The sequence below is a fragment of the Pleurodeles waltl genome, chromosome 4_2 (genome assembly GCF_031143425.1).
Source record: "Pleurodeles waltl isolate 20211129_DDA chromosome 4_2, aPleWal1.hap1.20221129, whole genome shotgun sequence".
In the NCBI taxonomy this organism is placed as follows: Eukaryota; Metazoa; Chordata; class Amphibia; order Caudata; family Salamandridae; genus Pleurodeles; species Pleurodeles waltl.
Window position 1 is genome coordinate 385319958 of NC_090443.1, and position 20323 is coordinate 385340280.

At 49.0% G+C, this 20323-nt stretch overlaps 1 protein-coding gene across 6 annotated transcripts in view; it reads right to left on the minus strand.

Annotated features, from left to right (window-relative positions):
- Positions 1-20323, minus strand: part of SMARCA4 (SWI/SNF related BAF chromatin remodeling complex subunit ATPase 4) — an 813549-nt gene that overhangs the window by 469799 nt on the left and 323427 nt on the right. For all 6 annotated transcript variants that reach the window (XM_069231516.1, XM_069231512.1, XM_069231517.1 and 3 more), the window contains exon 25: positions 17513-17676. In XM_069231516.1, the coding sequence (XP_069087617.1) occupies positions 17513-17676 (164 nt within the window). The remainder of the gene's footprint in view (positions 1-17512; positions 17677-20323) is intronic.

A 20323-nucleotide genomic window follows, 5' to 3' on the forward strand; every position in this document is an offset into this window, starting at 1 on the left:
TTTTCGGCTCCGAAAGCCCTGTCGATTGTTTTTTCGGCTCCGAGGTAACCTTCCTCTTTTTCTGTGCCGAAAATTCTTGGCCTCAATGGTCTTCGGCGCCACTGTCTCGGCGTCGATCGGTGTCGACACCGAACTCTCGGTGTCGATGCTTCTGTTTAGCACTCTCTCGGTCCCGAGGAGGCTGCGTGCCGGTGTCTCGACCGAAGTCGGACGATCTCGACACTGAATGGGCCTTTTTCGGTGCCGATTGTTGGTCACCGAGAATTTGGGTGGAGCCATGGCCGGTTGGCAGTGGCGTCCCCTGGGCCTTCTTTCCTTTTTTAAGGTTTGATCTCGACGTCTTACTCACAGTTCTTGTAGAGTGTAGCTCGTCGGAGTCTGAATCCTGGATGGAAAAGGATTCCTCCTGTTCTTCTTCTGTCTCGAACTGTCGACGCTCTTTTGGCGTGGACGCCATCTGCAGTCTTCTCGCTCGACGGTCGCGCAGAGTTTTTCGGGACCGGAACGCCCGACAGGCCTCGCAGGATTCTTCACTGTGCTCGGGTGACAGGCACAGATTACAGACCGAGTGCAGGTCCGTATAAGGATATTTGTTGTGGCATTCGGGGCAGAATCGAAACGGGGTCCGATCCATCGGCGTTGTCCTCCACGCGGTCGGGCCGACTAGGCCCCGACGGGGTGCCGAAATCTACCCCGAAGGGCACCGAAGCGCTTCGATGTTCAACGCGTCGTCGTATGTGTCTATCTCTAACCGGATCGCAACGATACCGTCGAAAATCTTCCGTCTTCAGCTATCTTTCCGTTCCGAAACTCGGAGCGACATGAACACGTCCGAACCCGATGGCGGAAAGAAAACAATCGAAGATGGAGTCGACGCCCATGCGCAATGAGCACAGAAGGTGGAGTCACTCGGTCCCGTGACTCGAGAACACTTCTTCGAAGAAAAACAACTTGTAACACTCCGACCCAACACCAGATGGCGAGCTCATGCATACCATGTGTATCTACAGCGACAGATGCCATCGAACATATATTTTCTTAGCTTATTTTAAGAACCACAGGTTCAAATTCTACATGTAATATCTCATTTGAAAGGTATTGCAGGTAAGTACTTTAGGAACTTTGAATAATCACAATAGCATATATACTTTTAACATAAAACACATATAGCTATTTTAAAAGTGGACACAGTGCAATTTTCACAGTTCCTGGGGGTAAGTATTTGTTAGTTTTTGTAGGTAAGTAAACCACCTACGGGGTTCAAATTGGGGTCCAAGGTAGCCCACCGTTGGGGGTTCAGAGCAACCCCAAAGTCACCACACCAGCAGCTCAGGGCCGTTCAGGTGCAGAGTTCAAAGTGGTGCCCAAAACGCATAGGCTTCAATGGAGAAGGGGGTGCCCCGGTTCCAGTCTGCCAGCAGGTAAGTACCCGCGTCTTCGGAGGGCAGACCAGGGCGGTTTTGTAGGGCACCGGGGGGACACAAGTCCACACAGAAAGTACACCCTCAGCAGCGCGGGTGCAGTGTGTAAACAAGCATCGGGTTTGTAATAGGAATCAATGGGAGACCAAGGGGTCTCTTCAGTGGTGCAGGCAGGCAAGGGGGGTGCTCCTCGGGGTAGCCACCACCTGGGCAAGGGAGAGGGCCTCCTGGGGGTCACTCCTGCACTGGAGTCCGCATCCTTCAGGTCCTGGGGGCTGCGGGTGCAGGGTCTTTTCCAAGCGTCGGGATCTGGGAATCAGACAGTCGCAGGGTCAGGGGGAGCCTCGGGATTCCCTCTGCAGGCGTCGCTGTGGGGGCTCGGGGGACAACTTTGGTTACTCACAGTTTTTGAGTCGCCTGGGGGTCCTCCCTGTAGCGTTGGTTCTTCACCAGTCGAGTCTGGGTCGCCGGGTGCAGTGTTGCAAGTCTCACGCTTCTGGCGGGAATTGCAGGGGTCTTTAAAGCTGCTCCTCTGGAAACAAAGTTGCAGTCTTTGTTGAACAGGGCCGCTGTTCTCTGGAGTTTCTTGGTCCTTTTAGAGCAGGGCAGTCCTCTGAGGATTCAGTGGTCGCTGGCCCTGGGGAAAGCGTAGCTGGAGCAGTTTTCTTCCTAAGGGGGGAGACAGGCCGGTAGAGCTGGGGCCAAGGCAGTTGGTGTCTCCATCATCTCTGCAGGGTTTTTTCAGCTCAGCAGTCCTGTTCTTAGGTTGCAGGAATCTGAGTTTCTAGGTTCAGGGGAGCCCTTAAATACTAAATTTAAGGGCGTGTTTAGGTCAGGGTGGTTAGTAGCCAATGGCTACTAGCCCCGAGGGTGGGTACACCCTCATTGTGCCTCCTCCCAAGGGGAGGGGTCACATTCCTATCCCTATTGGGGGAGTCCTCCATCCGCAAGATGGAGGATTTCTAAAAGTCAGTCACCTCAGCTCAGGACACCTTAGGGGCTGTCCTGACTGGCCAGTGACTCCTCCTTGTTATTCTCATTATTTCCTCCGGCCTTGCCGCCAAAAGTGGGGCCGTGGCCGGAGGGGGCGGGCAACTCCACTAGCTGGAGTGCCCTGTGGTGCTGGAACAAAGGGGGTGAGCCTTTGAGGCTCACCGCCAGGTGTTACAGCTCCTGCCTGGGGAGGTGATAGCATCTCCACCCAGTGCAGGCTTTGTTACTAGCCACAGAGTGACAAAGGCACTCTCCCCATGTGGCCAGCAACATGTCTCGAGTGTGGCAGGCTGCTAAAACCAGTCAGCCTACACGGGTAGTTGGTTAAGGTTTCAGGGGGCACCTCTAAGGTGCCCTCTGGGGTGTATTTTACAATAAAATGTACACTGGCATCAGTGTGCATTTATTGTGCTGAGAAGTTTGATACCAAACTTCCCAGTTTTCAGTGTAGCCATTATGGTGCTGTGGAGTCCGTGTTTGACAGACTCCCAGACCATATACTCTTATGGCTACCCTGCACTTACAATGTCTAAGGTTTTGCTTAGACACTGTAGGGGCACAGTGCTCATGCACTGGTGCCCTCACCTATGGTATAGTGCACCCTGCCTTAGGGCTGTAAGGCCTGCTAGAGGGGTGACTTATCCATACTGCATAGGCAGTGTGAGGTTGGCATGGCACCCTGAGGGGAGTGCCATGTCGACTTACTCGTTTTGTCCTCACCAGCACACAAAAGCTGGCAAGCAGTGTGTCTGTGCTGAGTGAGGGGTCCCCAAGGTGGCATAAGATATGCTGCAGCCCTTAGAGACCTTCCCTGGCATCAGGGCCCTTGGTACCAGGGGTACCAGTTACAAGGGACGTACCTGGATGCCAGGGTGTGCCAATTGTGGAAACAAAAGTACAGGTTAGGGAAAGAACACTGGTGCTGGGGCCTGGTTAGCAGGCCTCAGCACACTTTCAATTCAAAACATAGCATCAGCAAAGGCAAAAAGTCAGGGGGTAACCATGCCAAGGAGGCATTTCCTTACAAACACCAAGACAACCTCTCCTTGCAACATGGTTTCAGCGGTTTCTGTCAGCAAATTGCAACATCTCCAAGGCTATGCATCCTCTGGGGTTAGCAAGACTTCAGCTGCACCAAAGAAGCAGGAAGGAATCTCCCTTGCAGTGAAGGAGTCACTCCCCTGCATCTGAAGGCACCTAAGGCAACGACATCCAGCTGCTGGGATCTGCTGTCCTCTGGACCTGCGAAGATTGTCCAACACAGGTGATGGTTCTGAGGGGTCCCCTGGGTCCTCTCTGCCTTATGTCCAACTTTGTAGACAGTGAGTCCTTGCCTCTTCCTCCAAGACAGAACCCATGTGCACTGCAAATATTGCAGCAACCAAGGCTTGCTGACTCCTGTTTGGAGGGTTCTTGAGACTCCAAGTAGCCCCGGCCCCCAGCATTCTACCTCTGTAAGGACAGTCTCCTCTCTGCTGCTCCATCAACGTGGGACTCCTCTTCAGATGTGCTGACTGGGTCTCACTGTGACGTATTGTGCCTGCTGCCAGTGGGTTGCTCATGGGGGCTCCAACTGCTTCTGCTGGCTCTCCTGTCTTCTAAGGGTGAGCCTGGGCTCTTTTCCAAGGGTCGAGTCCCCAGGACCCTGCTGGTCCACTTCAGCTCTGCAAATCACCAACAGCACCAGTTGCATTTGCTTATACTTGTTGGTGGTCCTCGTGACCACTGACCTGTTTGCAATCCGGCGACCGGCGAGGGACAGCTCCTAGGTGACTTCAGGGACTCCTCTGCAGCCCCTGGACTCCGCAACTGGACTTCATTCAACACCATCCACTCGAATCTTCACCCATAGAAAGGTGGGCATTGCTTCCGGCCCCACCTGGACACTTCTTTTGCAGTTTATTTTCATCTTGAATCCACCACTGGGTTCCATCAGCTTGGTCCTGTTTTTGCAATATTATGTTTACGAGTGCCCATGTTAGCCTTTGGGACGACCAGGTAACGTGCCTCTGCTCTCCTGGTCGCTAGGGGGGTCTTCTAGATACTTGTAAGGAAATGCCTCCTTGGCATGGTTGCCCCCTGACTTTTTTGCCTTTGCTGATGCTATGTTTACAATTGAAAGTGTGCTGAGGCCTGCTAACCAGGCCCCAGCACCAGTGTTCTTTCCCTAACCTGTACTTTTGTATCCACAATTGGCAGACCCTGGCATCCAGATAAGTCCCTTGTAACTGGTACTTCTAGTACCAAGGGCCCTGATGCCAAGGAAGGTCTCTAAGGGCTGCAGCATGACTGTGCCACCCTGGAGACCTCTCACGCAGCACAGACACACTGCTACCAGCTTGTGTGTGCTAGTGAGGACAAAACGAGTAAGTCGACATGGCACTCCCCTCAGGGTGCCATGCCAGCCTCTCACTGCCTATGCTGTATAGATAAGTCACCCCTCTAGCAGGCCTTACAGCCCTAAGGCAGGGTGCACTATACCATAGGTGAGGGCACCAGTGCATGAGCACTGTGCCCCTACAGTGTCTAAGCAAAACCTTAGACATTGTAAGTGCAGGGTAGCCATAAGAGTATATGGTCTGGGAGTCTGTCAAACACGAACTCCACAGCACCATAATGGCTACACTGAAAACTGGGAAGTTTGGTATCAAACTTCTCAGCACAATAAATGCACACTGATGCCAGTGTACATTTTATTGTAAAATACACCACAGAGGGCACCTTAGAGGTGCCCCCTGAAACTTAACCGACTATCTGTGTAGGCTGACTAGTTTTAGCAGCCTGCCACGAACCGAGACATGTTGCTGGCCCCATGGGGAGAGTGCCTTTGTCACTCTGAGGCCAGTAACAAAGCCTGCACTGGGTGGAGATGCTAACACCTCTCCCAGGCAGGAATTGTCACACCTGGCGGTGAGCCTCAAAGGCTCACCTCCTTTGTGCCAACCCAGCAGGACACTCCAGCTAGTGGAGTTGCCCGCCCCCTCCGGCCAGGCCCCACTTTTGGCGGCAAGGCCGGAGAAGATAATGAGAAAAACAAGGAGGAGTCACTGGCCAGTCAGGACAGCCCCTAAGGTGTCCTGAGCTGAGGTGACTCTGACTTTTAGAAATCCTCCATCTTGCAGATGGAGGATTCCCCCAATAGGGTTAGGCTTGTGACCCCCTCCCCTTGGGAGGAGGCACAAAGAGGGTGTACCCACCCTCAGGGCTAGTAGCCATTGGCTACTAACCCCCCAGACCTAAACACGCCCTTAAATTTAGTATTTAAGGGCTACCCTGAACCCTAGAAAATTAGATTCCTGCAACTACAAGAAGAAGGACTGCCTAGCTGAAAACCCCTGCAGAGGAAGACCAGAAGACGACAACTGCCTTGGCTCCAGAAACTCACCGGCCTGTCTCCTGCCTTCCAAAGATCCTGCTCCAGCGACGCCTTCCAAAGGGACCAGCGACCTCGACATCCTCTGAGGACTGCCCCTGCTTCGAAAAGACAAGAAACTCCCGAGGACAGCGGACCTGCTCCAAGAAAAGCTGCAACTTTGTTTCCAGCAACTTTAAAGAACCCTGCAAGCTCCCCGCAAGAAGCGTGAGACTTGCAACACTGCACCCGGCGACCCCGACTCGGCTGGTGGCGATCCAACACCTCAGGAGGGACCCCAGGACTACTCTGATACTGTGAGTACCAAAACCTGTCCCCCCTGAGCCCCCACAGCGCCGCCTGCAGAGGGAATCCCGAGGCTTCCCCTGACCGCGACTCTTTGAACCTAAAGTCCCGACGCCTGGGAGAGACCCTGCACCCGCAGCCCCCAGGACCTGAAGGACCGGACTTTCACTGGAGGAGTGACCCCCAGGAGTCCCTCTCCCTTGCCCAAGTGGAGGTTTCCCCGAGGAACCCCCCCCTTGCCTGCCTGCAGCGCTGAAGAGATCCCGAGATCTCTCATAGACTAACATTGCGAACCCGACGCTTGTTTCTACACTGCACCCGGCCGCCCCCGCGCCGCTGAGGGTGAAATTTCTGTGTGGGCTTGTGTCCCCCCCCGGTGCCCGACAAAACCCCCCTGGTCTGCCCTCCGAAGACGCGGGTACTTACCTGCAAGCAGACCGGAACCGGGGCACCCCCTTCTCTCCATTCTAGCCTATGTGTTTTGGGCACCACTTTGAACTCTGCACCTGACCGGCCCTGAGCTGCTGGTGTGGTGACTTTGGGGTTGCTCTGAACCCCCAACGGTGGGCAACCTTGGACCAAGAACTAAGCCCTGAAAGTGTCTTACTTACCTGGTTAACCTAACAAATACTTACCTCCCCTAGGAACTGTGAAAATTGCACTAAGTGTCCACTTTTAAAACAGCTATTTGTGAATAACTTGAAAAGTATACATGCAATTTTGATGATTTGAAGTTCTTAAAGTACTTACCTGCAATACCTTTCGAATGAGATATTACATGTAGAATTTGAACCTGTGGTTCTTAAAATAAACTAAGAAAAGATATTTTTCTATATAAAAACCTATTGGCTGGATTTGTCTCTGAGTGTGTGTACCTCATTTATTGTCTATGTGTATGTACAACAAATGCTTAACACTACTCCTTGGATAAGCCTACTGCTCGACCACACTACCACAAAATAGAGCATTAGTATTATCTATTTTTACCACTATTTTACCTCTAAGGGGAACCCTTGGACTCTGTGCATGCTATTCCTTACTTTGAAATAGCACATAAAGAGCCAACTTCCTACATTGGTGGATCAGCGGTGGGGTACAAGACTTTGCATTTGCTGGACTACTCAGCCAATACCTGATCACACGACAAATTCCAAAATTGTCATTAGAAATTGATTTTTGCAATTTGAAAAGTTTTCTAAATTCTTAAAAGTCCTGCTAGGGCCTTGTGTGTTAAGTCCCTGTTTAGCATTTCTTTTAGAGTTTAAAAGTTTGTAAAAGTTTGAATTAGATTCTAGAACCAGTTGTAGATTCTTAAAAAGTATTCCAACTTTTAGAAGCAAAATGTCTAGCACAGATGTGACTGTGGTGGAACTCGACACCACACCTTACCTCCATCTTAAGATGAGGGAGCTAAGGTCACTCTGTAAAATAAAGAAAATAACAATGGGCCCCAAACCTACCAAAATACAGCTCCAGGAGCTTTTGGCAGAGTTTGAAAAGGCCAACCCCTCTGAGGGTGGCAACTCAGAGGAAGAGGATAGTGACTTGGAGGACAATTCCCCCCTACCAGTCCTATCTAAGGAGAACAGGGTCCCTCAAACCCTGACTCCAAAAATAATAGTCAGAGATGCTGGTTCCCTCACAGGAGAGACCAACACCTCTGAAATCACTGAGGATAGCCCCAGTGAAGAGGACATCCAGTTAGCCAGGATGGCCAAAAGGTTGGCTTTGGAAAGACAGATCCTAGCCATAGAGAGGGAAAGACAAGAGATGGGCCTAGGACCCATCAATGGTGGCAGCAACATAAATAGGGTCAGAGATTCTCCTGACATGTTGAAAATCCCTAAAGGGATTGTAACTAAATATGAAGATGGTGATGACATCACCAAATGGTTCACAGCTTTTGAGAGGGCTTGTGTAACCAGAAAAGTGAACAGATCTCACTGGGGTGCTCTCCTTTGGGAAATGTTCACAGGAAAGTGTAGGGATAGACTCCTCACACTCTCTGGACCAGATGCAGAATCTTATGACCTCATGAAGGGTACCCTGATTGAGGGCTTTGGATTCTCCACTGAGGAGTATAGGATTAGATTCAGGGGGGCTCAAAAATCCTCGAGCCAGACCTGGGTTGACTTTGTAGACTACTCAGTGAAAACACTAGATGGTTGGATTCAAGGCAGTGGTGTAAGTAATTATGATGGGCTGTACAATTTATTTGTGAAAGAACACCTGTTAAGTAATTGTTTCAATGATAAACTGCATCAGCATCTGGTAGACCTAGGACCAATTTCTCCCCAAGAATTGGGAAAGAAGGCGGACCATTGGGTCAAGACAAGGGTGTCCAAGACTTCAACAGGGGGTGACCAAAAGAAAGGGGTCACAAAGACTCCCCAGGGGAAGGGTGATGAGACAACCAAAACTAAAAATAGTAAAGAGTCTTCTACAGGCCCCCAAAAACCTGCACAGGAGGGTGGGCCCAGAGCCTCTTCACAAAACAATGGGTACAAGGGTAAAAACTTTGATCCCAAAAAGGCCTGGTGTCATAGCTGTAAACAGCATGGACACCAAACTGGAGACAAGGCCTGTCCCAAGAAAGATTCCACTCCAAACTCCCATCCAGGTAACACTGGTATGGCTAGTCTCCAAGTGGGATCAACAGTGTGCCCAGAGCAAATCAGGGTCCACACTGAAGCTACTCTAGTTTCTGAGGGTGGGGTGGATTTAGCCACACTAGCTGTCTGGCCGCCTAACATGCAAAAATACAGACAGCAACTCTTAATTAATGGGACTAGAATAGAGGGCCTGAGGGATACAGGTGCCAGTGTCACCATGGTGACAGAGAAACTGGTTTCCCCTGGCCAATACCTGACTGGAAAAACTTACACAGTCACCAACGCTGACAATCAGAGAAAAGTACATCCCATGGCAATGGTTACTTTAGAATGGGGAGGGGTCAATGGCCTGAAACAGGTGGTGGTCTCCTCAAATATCCCAGTGGACTGTCTGCTTGGAAATGACCTGGAGTCCTCAGCATGGGCTGAGGTAGAACTAAAAACCCATGCAGCAATGCTAGGTATCCCTGAACTGGTGTGTGTGAAAACAAGAGCACAGTGCAAGGCACAGGGTGAACAAGTAGAGCTGGAGTCTGGAAGAATGGCCCAGCCTACCAAGAGAACAGGAAAGTCAGTTGGGAAACCAACTGCAACACAGCAAAAGAAAGGGAACCTCTCTTCTCAGGAAGAAGTTCTGCCCTCTGAGGGAACTGAGCCTTTGGAGCTTGAACCTTATCAGGTTGAGCTCTTAGGCCCAGGGGGACCCTCAAGGGAGGAGCTGTGTAAGGGACAAGAAACCTGTCCCTCTCTTGAAGGCCTTAGGCAGCAAGCTGCTGAAGAGTCCAAAGGCAAGAAAAATGGAACGCATAGGGTCTATTGGGAAGATGGACTCCTGTACACTGAGGCCAGAGACCCCAAACCTGGTGCCACTAGGAGAGTGGTAGTGCCTCAGCTGTTCAGGAAGTTCATCCTAACATTGGCCCATGACATTCCCCTTGCTGGACATTTGGGACAAACCAAGACGTGGGAGAGGTTAGTCAACCACTTCTACTGGCCCAATATGTCCAACATGGTTAAGGAGTTTTGCCTCTCCTGCCCCACCTGTCAAGCCAGTGGTAAGACAGGTGGGCATCCAAAGGCCCCCCTCATTCCACTTCCAGTGGTGGGGGTTCCCTTTGAAAGAGTGGGTGTGGACATAGTTGGTCCACTAGAACCTCCCACAGCCTCAGGAAATATGTATATCCTGGTAGTAGTGGATCATGCTACCAGGTATCCTGAAGCTATTCCCCTTAGGTCGACTACTGCCCCTGCAGTAGCCAAGGCCCTCATTGGTATCTTTACCAGAGTGGGTTTCCCTAAGGAGGTGGTGTCTGACAGAGGTACCAACTTCATGTCAGCATACCTAAAGCACATGTGGAATGAGTGTGGAGTGACTTATAAATTCACTACACCATACCATCCACAAACTAATGGCTTGGTTGAGAGATTCAACAAGACATTAAAAGGCATGATCATGGGGCTCCCAGAAAAACTCAAAAGGAGATGGGATGTCCTCTTGCCATGCCTGCTTTTCGCTTACAGAGAGGTGCCACAGAAGGGAGTAGGATTCTCACCCTTTGAACTTCTGTTTGGTCATCCTGTAAGGGGACCACTTGCCCTTGTTAAAGAAGGCTGGGAGAGACCTCTCCATGAGCCTAAACAGGACATAGTGGACTATGTACTTGGCCTTCGCTCTAGAATGGCAGAGTACATGGAAAAGGCAACCAAAAACCTTGAGGCCAGCCAACAGCTCCAGAAGTTTTGGTATGACCAAAAGGCTGCACTGGTTGAGTTCCAACCAGGGCAGAAAGTCTGGGTTCTGGAGCCTGTGGCTCCCAGGGCACTCCAGGACAAATGGAGTGGCCCTTACCCAGTACTAGAAAGGAAGAGTCAGGTCACCTACCTGGTGGACCTGGGCACAAGCAGGAGCCCCAAGAGGGTGATCCATGTAAACCGCCTTAAGCTCTTCCACGACAGGGCTGATGTCAATCTGTTGATGGTAACAGATGAGGATCAGGAGGCAGAGAGTGAACCTCTCCCTGATCTTCTGTCATCAGGCCCAAAAGATGGCACAGTAGATGGAGTGATCTACTCAGACACCCTCTCTGGCCAACAGCAAGCTGATTGTAGGAGAGTCCTACAACAGTTTCCTGAACTCTTCTCCTTAACCCCTGGTCAGACACACCTGTGTACCCATGATGTGGACACAGGAGACAGCATGCCTGTCAAGAACAAAATCTTTAGACAATCTGACCATGTTAAGGAAAGCATCAAGGTGGAAGTCCACAAGATGCTGGAATTGGGAGTAATTGAGCGCTCTGACAGTCCCTGGGCTAGCCCAGTGGTCTTAGTCCCCAAACCTCACACCAAAGATGGAAAGAAAGAGATGAGGTTTTGTGTGGACTACAGAGGGCTCAATTCTGTCACCAAGACAGATGCTCATCCAATTCCAAGAGCTGATGAGCTCATAGATAAATTAGGTGCTGCCAAATTCTTAAGTACCTTTGACTTGACAGCAGGGTACTGGCAAATAAAAATGGCACCTGGAGCAAAAGAGAAAACAGCATTCTCCACACCTGATGGGCATTATCAGTTTACTGTTATGCCCTTTGGTTTAAAGAATGCCCCTGCCACCTTCCAAAGGTTGGTGAATCAAGTCCTTGCTGGCTTGGAGTCCTTTAGCACAGCTTATCTTGATGATATTGCTGTCTTTAGCTCCACCTGGCAGGATCACCTGGTCCACCTGAAGAAGGTTTTGAAGGCTCTGCAATCTGCAGGCCTCTCTATCAAGGCATCCAAATGCCAGATAGGGCAGGGAACTGTGGTTTACTTGGGACACCTTGTAGGTGGAGGCCAAGTTCAGCCACTCCAACCCAAGATCCAGACTATTCTGGACTGGGTAGCTCCAAAAACCCAGACTCAAGTCAGGGCATTCCTTGGCTTGACTGGGTATTACAGGAGGTTTGTGAAGGGATATGGATCCATTGTGACAGCCCTCACTGAACTCACCTCCAAGAAAATGCCCAAGAAAGTGAACTGGACTGTGGAATGCCAACAGGCCTTTGACACCCTGAAACAGGCAATGTGCTCAGCACCAGTTCTAAAAGCTCCAGATTATTCTAAGCAGTTCATTGTGCAGACTGATGCCTCTGAACATGGGATAGGGGCAGTTTTGTCCCAAACAAATGATGATGGCCTTGACCAGCCTGTTGCTTTCATTAGCAGGAGGTTACTCCCCAGGGAGCAGCGTTGGAGTGCCATTGAGAGGGAGGCCTTTGCTGTGGTTTGGTCCCTGAAGAAGCTGAGACCATACCTCTTTGGGACTCACTTCCTAGTTCAAACTGACCACAGACCTCTCAAATGGCTGATGCAAATGAAAGGTGAAAATCCTAAACTGTTGAGGTGGTCCATCTCCCTACAGGGAATGGACTTTATAGTGGAACACAGACCTGGGACTGCCCATGCCAATGCAGATGGCCTTTCCAGGTTCTTCCACTTAGAAAATGAAGACTCTCTTGGGAAAGGTTAGTCTCATCCTCTTTCGTTTGGGGGGGGGTTGTGTAAGGAAATGCCTCCTTGGCATGGTTGCCCCCTGACTTTTTTGCCTTTGCTGATGCTATGTTTACAATTGAAAGTGTGCTGAGGCCTGCTAACCAGGCCCCAGCACCAGTGTTCTTTCCCTAACCTGTACTTTTGTATCCACAATTGGCAGACCCTGGCATCCAGATAAGTCCCTTGTAACTGGTACTTCTAGTACCAAGGGCCCTGATGCCAAGGAAGGTCTCTAAGGGCTGCAGCATGTCTTATGCCACCCTGGAGACCTCTCACGCAGCACAGACACACTGCTACCAGCTTGTGTGTGCTAGTGAGGACAAAACGAGTAAGTCGACATGGCACTCCCCTCAGGGTGCCATGCCAGCCTCTCACTGCCTATGCTGTATAGATAAGTCACCCCTCTAGCAGGCCTTACAGCCCTAAGGCAGGGTGCACTATACCATAGGTGAGGGCACCAGTGCATGAGCACTGTGCCCCTACAGTGTCTAAGCAAAACCTTAGACATTGTAAGTGCAGGGTAGCCATAAGAGTATATGGTCTGGGAGTCTGTCAAACACGAACTCCACAGCACCATAATGGCTACACTGAAAACTGGGAAGTTTGGTATCAAACTTCTCAGCACAATAAATGCACACTGATGCCAGTGTACATTTTATTGTAAAATACACCACAGAGGGCACCTTAGAGGTGCCCCCTGAAACTTAACCGACTATCTGTGTAGGCTGACTAGTTTTAGCAGCCTGCCACGAACCGAGACATGTTGCTGGCCCCATGGGGAGAGTGCCTTTGTCACTCTGAGGCCAGTAACAAAGCCTGCACTGGGTGGAGATGCTAACACCTCTCCCAGGCAGGAATTGTCACACCTGGCGGTGAGCCTCAAAGGCTCACCTCCTTTGTGCCAACCCAGCAGGACACTCCAGCTAGTGGAGTTGCCCGCCCCCTCCGGCCAGGCCCCACTTTTGGCGGCAAGGCCGGAGAAGATAATGAGAAAAACAAGTAGGAGTCACTGGCCAGTCAGGACAGCCCCTAAGGTGTCCTGAGCTGAGGTGACTCTGACTTTTAGAAATCCTCCATCTTGCAGGTGGAGGATTCCCCCAATAGGGTTAGGCTTGTGACCCCCTCCCCTTGGGAGGAGGCACAAAGAGGGTGTACCCACCCTCAGGGCTAGTAGCCATTGGCTACTAACCCCCCAGACCTAAACACGCCCTTAAATTTAGTATTTAAGGGCTACCCTGAACCCTAGAAAATTAGATTCCTGCAACTACAAGAAGAAGGACTGCCTAGCTGAAAACCCCTGCAGAGGAAGACCAGAAGACGACAACTGCCTTGGCTCCAGAAACTCACCGGCCTGTCTCCTGCCTTCCAAAGATCCTGCTCCAGCGACGCCTTCCAAAGGGACCAGCGACCTCGACATCCTCTGAGGACTGCCCCTGCTTCGAAAAGACAAGAAACTCCCGAGGACAGCGGACCTGCTCCAAGAAAAGCTGCAACTTTGTTTCCAGCAACTTTAAAGAACCCTGCAAGCTCCCCGCAAGAAGCGTGAGACTTGCAACACTGCACCCGGCGACCCCGACTCGGCTGGTGGCGATCCAACACCTCAGGAGGGACCCCAGGACTACTCTGATACTGTGAGTACCAAAACCTGTCCCCCCTGAGCCCCCACAGCGCCGCCTGCAGAGGGAATCCCGAGGCTTCCCCTGACCGCGACTCTTTGAACCTAAAGTCCCGACGCCTGGGAGAGACCCTGCACCCGCAGCCCCCAGGACCTGAAGGACCGGACTTTCACTGGAGGAGTGACCCCCAGGAGTCCCTCTCCCTTGCCCAAGTGGAGGTTTCCCCGAGGAACCCCCCCCCTTGCCTGCCTGCAGCGCTGAAGAGATCCCGAGATCTCTCATAGACTAACATTGCGAACCCGACGCTTGTTTCTACACTGCACCCGGCCGCCCCCGCGCCGCTGAGGGTGAAATTTCTGTGTGGGCTTGTGTCCCCCCCGGTGCCCGACAAAACCCCCCTGGTCTGCCCTCCGAAGACGCGGGTACTTACCTGCAAGCAGACCGGAACCGGGGCACCCCCTTCTCTCCATTCTAGCCTATGTGTTTTGGGCACCACTTTGAACTCTGCACCTGACCGGCCCTGAGCTGCTGGTGTGGTGACTTTGGGGTTGCTCTGAACCCCCAACGGTGGGCTACATTGGACCAAGAACTAAGCCCTGTAAGTGTCTTACTTACCTGGTTAACCTAACAAATACTTACCTCCCCTAGGAACTGTGAAAATTGCACTAAGTGTCCACTTTTAAAACAGCTATTTGTGAATAACTTGAAAAGTATACATGCAATTTTGATGATTTGAAGTTCCTAAAGTACTTACCTGCAATACCTTTCGAATGAGATATTACATGTAGAATTTGAACCTGTGGTTCTTAAAATAAACTAAGAAAAGATATTTTTCAATATAAAAACCTATTGGCTGGATTTGTCTCTGAGTGTGTGTACCTCATTTATTGTCTATGTGTATGTACAACAAATGCTTAACACTACTCCTTGGATAAGCCTACTGCTCGACCACACTACCACAAAATAGAGCATTAGTATTATCTATTTTTACCACTATTTTACCTCTAAGGGGAACCCTTGGACTCTGTGCATGCTATTCCTTACTTTGAAATAGCACATACAGAGCCAACTTCCTACAATACTTATCTCTTGGGGTTCCACTCTCTCCCAGCCCTTGGCTAACTACTACACATCTTCTTGTGGAGGACACATTCTCGCTTTTTTTTTTTGTGTGCTATTTCCTAATACTTACCTGTGTATAAATTTTGTGTGCACTTATCTCCAGAAGGGGGTTTGCCTATAGCTATCTAGTTTGGTGTTCCTGTAATAAAGTACCTTCATTTATGCAACACGGTGTGGTTCCTTTCATGTGTGATAAGTTACTGTGTAACTACTGTGGTATTGCATGTGCTTCACACTACCCCTAGACAAGTTTTGGCTGCTCATCCACAGCTACCACTGTAGAGCCCTGACTATCTAGACACTGTAAGACTATCTAATAAGGGTTGCCTGGACTCAGTATAAGGTGTAACACCATGTGTGTCCACCACACACTGAGCCAGACTCCTACACTCTAGTTCTACAGTATTGGTATCTTTCATAGATTCACATGCTTGAATCATTCCCAGTTGTCTTAGTGGGAGTCACACTGTACCTTAACAAAGCAATATATATCACCGTCACAGGCTATAATAGCAATGACACGTCAGTGTAATAGCCTATCTCTGTCCTTTCTTAAAAATAGCCAAATTTGACCAATCAGACAATAGCATCCTCAAGAACACTCCCAAAAGAGGCTGATTCACTACTATTTTCTACTGCACGTCGTATGATGGAGAGTCTCCTTTAGCTCAGTTTCCTCAGTTTTTTCAAAGGAATTTACTTCTGAAAAAGCATTATTTCTTCTGCCTACTGATTTGTGACTGGACAATAGCTCCCATATTTCCAAAAACTGACTTTTCAGAGCCTGTGACACCTGTTGCAAGAAAAGACTCCATTCAGAGGACCCAAACAAGGCATTCATATATTGCCTCTATCCAGAGGATTAGGTGAGAGACTGCAAAATATGTTGCACCTTTTCTCCGAAAACTTTAAAGGACAGGGAAGGCAGACTTTTACTGTGGCTTCAAAGACATTGCCCATTATCGGAGGAGGAGAGTGATGATTCTTCACATACAGCATCTACCAGTAAAGTCCCAAAAACTGGAGAGTAACTTGCATCAGAACCACCTGCAAAGGTCAGTATAAAAATCAGAATATACTGGCATTGGGCACGAAAAGAGACACAAGGACCCTCCTTCCACCTCTAGAAAAGATCAACCTTTGTCACAAAAGATTAGATCTGGAGAAACTCAATTTTTTTGTGAGTCATCGACATGCAGCCTTTACTTCCCACAGGTCTTGCAGGGGCAGAAAAGGCCTTTAGAGTCAGACATAGTAGAAATATAAGCTTGAAATACCTTCTTGAAGAAGAAAAACTGAGCAGAGCTCACTGAGACTCCCTTCACACATGAAGTACGGTGAAAATCTGAGGGATTGTCTCTCTCCCACTTCGACAACAGGGAACGATTCAAACATTTCAATCTATGAAAGCTCCAATTCTGGATAATTGTAGGTTACTGTTCTGAAGTGTATACTAGTATATGTGTTTTGGACCAGCTATTCATAAGGCAGCTCGATTTTCTAAACCATTTAGGATTCACTTATCTTATCAGTACCTATGGCTGTTAAAAGTAAAAATAGCTAAATAATGTAGCCACAAGTGCCACATAATTTGCCTATTATCACATATACTGCACAGTTTACCTCTATATGCCACGTAGGTCAGTCAGCCAGGACAAAGGTTGCTGTTCCACTGCTGAATAAACATCCTTCCCAAAAATACATTCTCCACTGGCCTTTCCCTGCAGCACCAACTAAATGACATGACATTTATTTGTAGCAGTCTCATGCTCAGAAGCACTCCACTCTGCTATCCACCATTCCTTCACAAATGTCCCTCCACACAAAACTCTTGTAGGGTACTTTCATAATATATAGCCATAGTAAATTTCAGCTGCTACCACTGCCTGATTTCAAAGAATACAACAATATAAAACTTTCTATCAGAACCCAAACCACAAACTGGTGTACTCTTAACAAACCATGCAGCGCACCACGTTATCAAATCCCGCAATAAAATTATCCTTCACAACAACAGGAACCGATTATCTGTCTCGCTATAAGCAATCTTCAGTAATATCCTAGGGCTCACGCCCACCGTTCACTATTCGGTTTATCCACAGATAGCTTTGTGTTACAAACATCTTTAGGAGCTTATCTCCTGTTTACTCCATACCATCCTCACTTTCACAGCACACCAAGCAGGATCCTCTCCAGGCATTGCAGCCAAAACACCAGCTTTCTTACAAGTTGCGCATTATCTTGTGCTCTTTCTGAAACTATCATTTTTTTCTGGTAATGCCGATCCACACTTGAGAAAGTGTTTCCATGAAAAACACAGAACATCAATGACCCAAACGTCTTATGGAAATAGCTCTAGACAGGTTACCCAGCTTTGATTTCCAGGAACAATCACAAGTGTGCATAACCAGCATAAAATCTCCTCACTATCAAAGGACTCATTACAGTGCTGTGCAATTTATGAGTAAACAGTTCATATATCCACCCATTATTTTATGCTTTACCTCCGGAAATCAAGATAACTCCCTCAAAATAAGAAAAACTCAATGGGTTTGTAACCTGGTGCGGATTCCAGTCGCTGTCAAAGATGATGACTGTATCTGCAGACTGCAGGTTAAGGCCAAGTCCACCAGCGCGAGTACTTAGCAGGAAGACAAAATACTCAGAGGTGGGCTCGTTGAAGGTTTTCAGCAGCAAGCCACGGTCTTCTGCTTTAGTGGTCCCTGTCAAGCAATACAAGGATAAAGTACTCAGGCAGAGAAAAAACACTCTTTCTTGACACACAAAATATGCACATAAAAAAGAAAAATTACTCATCCGTATCCATTCTTCTCGGTCATGGACACTTTCTTTATGATTTCCATAGCCTGTTATAATGCTTCCTGCAAGTTGTGATCTTATAGAGCAACAGAAATTATTCAACGACTTTCTGAAGAATAAGTACACATCATACAAAACACAAAGACATATATATCACCCTTTTTGTGCACTTTATTTTAAGCAGATGCTCTGAAGGGTAAAAAGGGGTAATATTTCTGCAGCCTCTTGGCACATGGGTTCAACACAATTTAAGTGGCATAACAATACTATAGGAAGCTGGCTATGTATGTAGTGTCCCAATGTAGGAGTACCGCCATCCAGACAGTCCAGGTAACTGCTACTGGCTTCCAGGGCTTAAACTAAAAATCCTAAATGGCCTCTCTGTGGTAGTGTGGGCAAGCAGTTCAGGCTTATCAGAGTAGTGTTAAGCATTTGTTTTACACACAGTCAATATTTGAGACATACACTCAAAAACCCAAGAAATATTTAGAAAATAACAGATTTTTTGATTAATTTAGACACTGAGATCTTCAAAATCAGGTAAGTACTTTTCAAGTTAGCGATTTTAAAAGGTACAGTAAATACAGCTGTCAGATTTAAGGCATGAGCCTCAAACGCAGTAATGTTATCCTACGGGACAATCATACACTGCAGAGGGTCACTTACAATCGACTTACAGGAACCTTCGAATAACTTAAGATAAGTCAGGCCAAGGTCCAAGAAAGCACCCACAGTTCAGGTTTACCTGGCTTGGTGTGCCCAGATGCAGAGGGACTTCCAGCAGGGGGAGCCTTGAAAGCTACAATTTGAAGTCAATAGGAAAAGTACCTGTAAGAAAAAGTCCTCAAGAGGGGACTGGGGGCCAGTCCAGCAGAACCCAACTGGGGGCTTGGCTTTTGAGGGTCTCAGAGAAACAGAAACAAAGTCGCTTTAAATCGACTCAGGGGTTCTGTGCATAGGTGTTTGGTCCGGCAGGTCGGCAAGTTTGAAGCTCTCACTGTTCTCGAGGTACCTAAAGAAGAAGTGAAAGAAACACAGCAAGGCGACTTCTGGCGTGGAGCTGGTCTCTCTCGAAGTCCCACATCATGCACATAAATTTTGGCAGCGGTGGTGTTCAGAATGTACACAAAGAAGCCTTGGTGCTTGCAAATGGGGGGGTGGCACCCCGAGTATTGGATTAGGGAGGCTCCTGGCAGGTTCAGCGTCTCAAAGACTGGATGGGTCATCAGGGCTGCACTCCTGGACACCCGGGATCCTCTTCCTGGTGAGTTGCTCCCTCTGTGGACCAGACGGTCAGCAAAGAGGGGGAACTGGGCCTCCGCAGTTGGTGCCCGCTGGTGTTGGGAAGTGGCTACTCCACTCCAAGGGAGATGTTGGCGAAGTGCTGGCAGGCCTTCAAGGTTTTGGGAGGACGCACAGCTGCAGGGCAAGTCGAGTCTTTGCAACTGTCGACAGGAGCAGGTAGGCGGAGTTTGGCGCCTAAGTCCACAGCTACTCCACAGTTCTTGCACTGGTCGGCTCTTCTTTGTCCTCCTTCTTGCAGTCAGACGAATATAAGTTCATGGTGTGAAGGCGTCAACTAAATATACAAGGGGCATTAAGGGGAGTGTAGGAGAGTAGCCAATGAGCCACTTACTCATGGGATAACTACACCCCCTAGATGACCACTTCCTGTGGAAAGTGGGCATTTTCCTGACCTAGGGTTCCTACTGCCACCAAAAACAAGATGCTGAAACCCTTCTTTAATGAAGCAAATCAGGCAGCCCAGCTTAGCAGTGTGACTAGCATGGAGGTGCAACAGAGCTACTGACTGCATAGCTCATTTTCCCACCTGTCCTGGTGCCAAAAGGGCCTCAGCGCAGGGGGTGGCATTATCCTGGTCTGGAGGAAGCCGGGTTTCATATCCAATGAGGCAGTGGGTTTGAAGCCCTAGGGCTTCCTATGCGGATTCATTACCCATCCCGTTGTGGAAGCTGATAACACCTTCTCTGGGGAAGGAATTGTTTCCTGCCTCTGAGAGCACAGGTTCTCACCAAGGGGGGGTCAGAAACTTGACTGCGGTGGTAGGCTAGTCAATTCCAGTCGGCAAGCACACTAGAAGACTAGTAGGTTTCAAGGGGAACCTCTAAGGTGTCCTCTAGGTGCATGTCATAGTAAATCGAATACTGGTATCAGTGTGGATTCATTAAGAATAGGTGTTTGGTGTAGGAGGCTGGCTCAGTTTATGGTGTAAACCTATGGTGTGGCCCCCTATATTGAGTCCAGACATCCCTCAGTGATAGTGAATAGGCATCCAGATACCAAAAGCTCTCTAGGGGTAGCTGTGGCAAGCAGCTGAAGCTTATTCAGGAGGAATGTAAAGCACTTGCAATACCACAGCTGTCAGACTGAACTCACCCACAAGAAAGAACCACACAAGTGTTGCAAAAATAAAGGATTCTTTATTACAGCACTACTACTAGACTAGCATTGGAATATCTCCCTTTGGGGATATCTACAAGCAATATATAAACAAAACAACCAACAGAAATAGCATAAAATACACATGGC